The following is a 7,400-nucleotide window of genomic DNA, read 5'->3' on the forward strand; positions in this document are numbered from 1 at the left end:
ATTAACTAGAATTTTGCCAAGAAATATGCTATAGCCTACTATACATATCTTTACAGTAAGAATTTCATCTTGAATCTCAATATAACATTTATGTAGGCTAAATTAAAAATAAACTTTGGTCCATCCCTCAACAACCTAATGGTTGAATTTATAGCCTTAATTGTACAACCTATAGCTTATGAACTGTATTTTTCTATTGTTCTGATGAACCATTGAATTGATCCAAAGATACAAATGACACACATTTAGAATATATATTTTTAACTATTATGGGGGTGGCCTTACTGTATTTTCCAAGTTTTAGCTCAAGACAAGGCCTAAAATGTGTCAATGATTAGGCACTAGTCTACTAGCCTATTCCCTGTCAGTGTATTTGAAATAATTAGCATTACATATATGTAGAATATTAAAGCTGGTCACATACTTAGACTTATTAAGGATTTTACAGTAATTTAATGGTGAAACAGTAAAAATTATAGGTGGTAGGCTATGTGAGCCATGAGATTTAACATAGGTTTAACTGGTATATTTTAAAGCCCTTGACGTAAGAAAACAGAAATAATAACAGTAAAACTCAACTAACTCAGAATAATAACAGGCTGACCACCGGGACGCATCATTGTTTATATTTTATAAATTTCAAGCTAATTTATCAATAAGAACTGGGTGCCGGCTTTTTGTTGATGGTGTGAAGGAAAATTTGGGTTGCTGTTCGACAATTTTTAAACAAAAGCATTTTCTCATTTGGCATTTGTTTAGGCGACCTCCGTCGCAAACCTTTCCACAAATTCTCGAATACCATTGAAACTTAGAAGAAGCATAATTTGCTAAGCTCTAATTTAATTCAAGACTAGCTTATATTATTTCAATATTGTGACTGCTATTATTCCAAGAAGAAATTCCATATCAATTGAAATTTATAAGTATTTTGCTTGTTAAGTTTTACTGTAATTTTTTAAAGAAACTAGTTTCAATCTAATATTTTTGTAAATGTCTATGTGGAGCAGAGTTATAAAAAAAATAATCAACGGCAAACATATTGCTGAAGCAAACCAAAATATACTACTCTCAACGCTTCGCGTCACTCGCTGTGCTATCTTTCGACGATATACGTATTGCCAATGCTGTATTTTTTTTTCTTTCGAAACATGCAAGATTCTGCATGCTGCGGGATACCGGGTGCAAGAAATTTTTCTAAGCATCCAGCGTCACCTTCGCTGCAAACTCATATTTGACCAGGAAATATGAAAATAAAAATTGAAACGTATTCATTATTTTGACACCGCATCTGTGTGGACCAAAAGTAGCCACTTAACCATAAAAACGGTCTGCCTTGTGAAACAAGAATGTCGTATCTGACACCCCCAGTCAAAATTATGATACAAATCACATCAAAGCTATTTTTCACAAGCTGTCTAATATTATAGTTCTTTTGCTTTTGTTCAGTACCTATTGGCTGACTTAATCCATAATTCAACTTTATTGTAAATGCCTGTTTTCATTTTTATGAAAGCGTGAATTGTCGTAACTAACCGGAAGATAAACTTTGGATATTCTGTCATAACTGTACAACCTTTATCACAGATATCTTAGAAAAAGAAGAAGAGAGAATGATTAGAGCGCAAATATGAATAATATGAAGAACATGTCAAAAAAGGACTGCATTTGTTGAGGCACTCAGCTGTTTCGACTCTTTGAGGTTAGTGCAATGTTAGAAACCAGAAGATGGTAATAATCCTGATGCAGAGATGAAAACATATATTAGCATACGAAATGAACTTTAGACTGAAACCTAAATACAGAAGAAAAAGAAAGTGTAAAAGCAAAAGCTGACCTGTCACAGTGGGTTCGAAACATTAGGCAAAAGGCTATAAGAAACGGAAAGACATTTGTTGATCCACAATCGAAGAAAGTTTTTGGTAGAAAAAGGAAAGTTTGTATAGCAGCTCGAAGAATTTCTAATATAAATTCCTGATCAGCCATAATGTGAGAAAAAAAAATTTCGAGGACTTCTGGAAACTCAATACACAAGAGAAAAAAATGGTCTAACTGGAAACAGTGAAGTTTGATAAAAAAGAAAGGGAACACAAAAGTACAAACTCGAAGAAAAGTTTCGGGGTGATACTATTTAACAGGATCGGGAGTTGACGGGATGGAAATAACAAGAATTGACAATTCTTGATATTTCCAAACAACGAATATACAAGTCTCAGAGGGATAGTAGGACAACTTGTAAAGGCACAAATCGACGAAATGTAGTTAAGACCCACTGTAACAAAACAAAGGAACAAGACGCTAACACAGTGAAGAGGCATATATAATCCTTTCCAAAAAGGGAGTCTCACTACCGCAGGTCAGACTCAATGAAAGAATATTTATATGCAGCTTTGAATCCTTCCAAAATGTACGAACTTTATTTAGAAGTCTGTACTGATGAAGCAAATATTCCAATATCTTCTAGAATTGAAAGAAATATTTTCAACCGAAATTAAAATCTGAGTTTCCATAAGCCCAAAAGGACATATGTGACACATAAATAGAGAAACGTGTTACAAAAAAATATGGAACTGAGGTGCCAGGACCGAAAAAGAAGAGTGTTGAACGACATACCATGAGTAAACCTGATACTAAAGAGGAGAGAAAGAAGGATTGGGCTAATAGTTCCTCACCTGTTCTATACTTTGACCTTGAAATTGTATCTGCGCTTTCTCGTGGTAATGCTCCATCAATTTTCTACAAATGGAAAATTACAATATATAACATGATGGATGTATTCTCATATCAGCAGACTTTGGAAATACATAGAAGTAAGTGTACGTGTAATGTGGCCTGAAACGGTTGCAGGCCGTGGAGCAGACGAAATAGCAAGTGGTATCGCCCTAAAGGTGGAAAGAATTGTATCGAGCTATCCTGACGTTTTATAGATTATTACTTGGTTGAATCTATGTTTGCCACAGAGTCGAAATTCGGTCGTGAGCTACGCTATGCATGATGTTCTTCGCCAATACCCTAGACTGTTGAAGGTACAAACGAAATACTGTGAATCAGGTCACTCGAATACATAGGAAGTACATACAGTCCATAGTCAAGCAGCCCAAAAAAGTATACATAATTACTCAAATGAACAAAGTTCTAGTTTTTTTTTTAGCAAGCCTCCAAGATTAAAAGTACGCTAGTGTTCCGTGTTCCATAGTTAAACAACTTTAATTTATACAAAGCTGCTCGAAAAGAGTCGGTTACAAACTGTCTTTCTCTGATAAATCAATCTCTGAAATAAATATTGCTTTGGAGGTTACACTTAAGGCAAGGAAAGCCACTTTTTCCACAGAAGTACTTGAGTTTCTTGTAGTCCCAAAGCTGTTGGATTTCAAACCTGTTATTCCTATTGAAAAAATCAAAGATGTGCAGTCAGTCTACAGGTTTGTGTCTCCTCCAAATGTGGAGTACTACATGTGTGTTTTTGCAACCATGGATGCTGACAACAAACACCCACCCACTCCAGTACAGTACAGATAGCATGCTCAGAAGAAGAAGAAGAAGCTGTAACCCCCTTACCTCCATTGAAAAAGCATACAAGGGGGAAAGACAATCAGTCAACACATAATCGTTTATATTCCCTTTTTGAAATTTTTTTTTAACCAAGTAGTTGAAATTTCTGAAGTTGTGTTATAATTACTCTGTATTCACTTATTAAATTCAATTAAAACGGTCAAAGTAGTACAAAAAGATAGAATGCCACGTCTGAGCTCGAAGATAATTCTTGGCTATTTCCGAGAAAATCTTGATGAAAACTGTCGTAACAAAATGAAAAAGAACTCAAGCACTGTTCTAAACTTTTGTCTTAAGTACCGTAAAATAAATAAGCATGGTCAAAAATGTCGCAACCGCTTTTCTTTTGACCTAGTAAACGTCATCCAAGAGAACCAAATTCTATCAACAGGTCTCTTTTACTATGGCCTTTAAATTTACGTTTCATTCATTCTTCTATCTGCCATACATTCAGCTACGCAAAATCCGATTTTTGATTTCCGTTTTTCTTTAAAAAGTGCAGTTAAGATATTCTTATTTTCACAAGACGAGTTCTACTCTTTAATTTCTCTTATAAAACGTTCATTTATTTTTTCGTTGGTCATTAGATTTTGCTGAACGATAAAATGAGTTCGCAGCTCAGTTTATCAACGTTGTTTGCTGTTTAGCTCTTTTTCTCTGGATCGGAATAGGAAATCCGCTCGAAATTCCTCAAAGTGGTACAAAACGCTTTTAAGTCCGATTTATCTAAGAGATTTTGTGCTGAACTAAGGAAAGCAAATTTTCAATAGTCATTAAACAACAATCCACAGAACAATTCAAACGATGAAAACAAGTGCAGCCGAGTAACCAACTTTCATTACAATAAAGTAATCAACCCAGGATCCGTAATAAATTATACATTTCGGTTATGTGATTTTGGAGCAGTGATCTCCTCTACATATACATATCATGTACTCTATATTTCTTTACGAATATTTTTGAATCTGTTCTGAATCTTTCGTGAGTCACGTGTGACTCAGGTCTTCACTATTTCTGAAATTCGTAAATGAAACCGCATTTTGTACGATGGACTTTTTACGTCCCTTGAGCGTTTTCTTTCTTTGCCTCCAGTTAACACGTTGAGTTTGAAATTTGATTTAATTCAAAATGATTGTTTCGTGAATTTTGTTTCTTGAATTGTCTTTAAATTTAGCTTCTTGAAATTTGAGAAAATCAAATGGAGAACTTCAAACCAATTTTTTTTTATGATTCCTGGAAAGATACGAAAAACATATTATAGGCAGCATAATAGCGCTACCTAAGTAAAGAGCGACGAGGGTACATTGTATTATTTATTTATTTTTGTCTTAAGCCAGGGCACTTCGCATCGAAGGACTTGTCTTAGAAACATCAAAAGGGTTCATTCGAGTGGGAACTGAAACGGCTAGTGCCCTTTCCAATAGTCGGAAGTGATTGTAGGTCAACTAACCGTTCACCCAAACACATCGAATCAAAATTTTGAGAGAGCCATTTTGTTCAACTTAATTGAAAGGTCCAGAAATTATGTATTTGAAGATGACACCCCCGCAAAGCCCTCTGGAAAAGGGTTGTAAGTAATGCCCTTGGGACGTATAAAATTTATAGAAAAAACGTTTATCGTATAAGCTTGGGAGGGGGCTTATTGGATTGCTCATCAGAAATTTTAGTGCCTTCTTTGAGATTCAGAATGATCGGAGGGTAAATACCCTGTCCTCAAACCTCTTATTTTTTCCGAAAAATATATGTGATAGAAATTTTTAGATGGCCATTTGCTGTTGTAGTTGGTACGAAAAGAGCTCATTCAATTGGAAATCGAGAGGACTAGTGCCCTTTTTAGTAGTCGAAAGGGATTAGAGGGCAACCAACCCCCTCCCATGCCAACCATTTTCCCAAACACATCAAATCAAAATTTTGAGATAGCCATTTTGTGCAACGTAAATGAAAGGCCAGGAAATTACATCTTTGAGGATGCCCCCCCCCCAGAACCCACAGGGCAAGACCTTACCTTAGATCCTCCTGTGCATTGAGAGGCGCCCAGGGCGTCCAAGAAGAGTCTCTAGTCGTCTCTGAAACTTGCGGCTGCGACGATGTCTTCCCACTCTGGCTGTATTGAAGTGCGAAGGTACAGCAGGTCGTTGTTGTAGGTACGACGGAGTGTGTTTTTGGGTCTTCCTCTGTGGCGGGTGCCTTCGGGTAACCAGAAAAAAGTAGACTTGGGAATTCTGGAATCGTTCATGCGCAGCACATGTCCGAGGTAGCTCCACCTGCGCCTTCGTATGGTCTCGATGAGGGACGGTTGACCTGTGATGTTTCTAATGTGCTCATTCGTTACTTTGTGGGTCCAATAGATGCCGAGAAGTCTGCGTAGGCACATGTTTTCAAAAAACTGAATTCTCCTGTCTTGTTCTTGATTGAGATGCCATGTTTCAGATGCATAGAGGAGGACGGGCAGGACGTTGCTGTTGAACAGGCCGGGCTTAAGCCGGAGAAAAAAGGTACTCGATCTCCAACCTTTTTGAGTCTGTTGAAGGTGCTGCTAGCTTGTTGAATTCGGGCGATGACTTCTTTGGCTGTGGATCCCGTGCTCTCAGGGCAAGAGTTGCACTTTATGTCCAGGGGTCAAATAAGGTATATATAGAAAGGGAGATTGTATAAACTTCGGCTTCGGGCTCATTGGACTGGTAATCAAAAGTTTTAGTGCCCTTTTTAAGATTCGGAGTGATAAGAGGGCGGATATCCCCCACCCCCACACATATACCTCGTATTTCCCAGAACTGCATCTGATAGACATTTTGAGATGGCCATTTGTTGTCTTGGAAAGTTTGAAAAGAGCTCCTTCAACTGGAAATTGAAAGGGGTAGCGCCCTTTTTAAAATTCGAAAGTGATTGTAGGGCAAGTAACCTCCCCCCACGCCCACAATTTTCCCAAATACATCAAATCCAAATTTTTAGATAGCCATTTTATTCAACTTAATGAAAAGGTCCAGAAATTATGGCTTTGAGGATGACAACACTCTCCCCACAACCCTCCGGGCAAGGGTTGTAAGTTATGACCCTGGGGAACATAAGGTTTGCAAAGGAAGGGTGATTGCATGAACTTCGGAAGGGCTCATTGGATTGGTAGTCAGAAGTTCTAGTTCCCTTTTTCTGATTCAGAGTGTTCAAACTGAAAACAAAGTGATTTGAGGTTTACTGAAAACAAAAAACATTTGGAATGTTTTTATCTTTCTTACTTTCATAAATAAAATACTATCATAATGGTTAAGGAAGAAATATCAGTATGTGTCAATTAAACTGACAATCTATGGTCATTTTTTTTTTTTTTAGTAGAACACAAATTGTATTCTAGTCTTGAGAAGGCATGGAGGTTATCAGCCCTATTTATTTTAAATTTTGCTCGTTTTGTTGGACTTGGCTATTTAATGTAAATTCTGTTCGTTTCATTTATTGATTGTGATTTGTGAGCTCTTTAATTTTCTTTGAAAAACTTGTTTCGCGGGAAAAGTTTTTAAAATTAATTAAACAAAAGAACAATTCAGGGAATCGATAAAAAACATGAAAACCTAATATCACATACCGAAGATTATAGCAAAATTAGAACTTGAAAAAAGAATAAGATTTGTTAAAATAGACAGTTAAAAAGAAATTACACGAACAATCAAACACGAAACATTTCAACTTCAGAATTGAAATGCTTTATCAGCGGAGGGAGGGGGACTTGTCTTGAACCAGCTTATAAAAAAAGCTGAGAAAAATATGGAACAACAAAGCAAATGGGAGCTATACAAGAATAACCTGACCACTTAAAGAAAAACTCAGAATTACTCAATTGGTGTCGATTTAAGAAAATG

General features: G+C 36.5%; 1 protein-coding gene across 1 annotated transcript in view; it reads right to left on the reverse strand.

Moving 5' to 3' along the window:
• The window catches only part of LOC136035513 (T-complex protein 1 subunit gamma-like), a 47,421-nt gene extending 46,706 nt beyond the window's left edge, over positions 1 to 715 (reverse strand). The window contains exon 1 of the mRNA XM_065717348.1: positions 584 to 715. Coding sequence (XP_065573420.1) covers positions 584 to 620 — 37 coding nt within the window. The 5' untranslated portion in view covers positions 621 to 715. The remainder of the gene's footprint in view (positions 1 to 583) is intronic.
• Positions 716 to 7,400: the final 6,685 nt, after the last annotated feature.

The sequence above is a fragment of the Artemia franciscana genome, chromosome 14, assembly GCF_032884065.1.
Source record: "Artemia franciscana chromosome 14, ASM3288406v1, whole genome shotgun sequence".
NCBI classification, from domain to species: Eukaryota; Metazoa; Arthropoda; class Branchiopoda; order Anostraca; family Artemiidae; genus Artemia; species Artemia franciscana.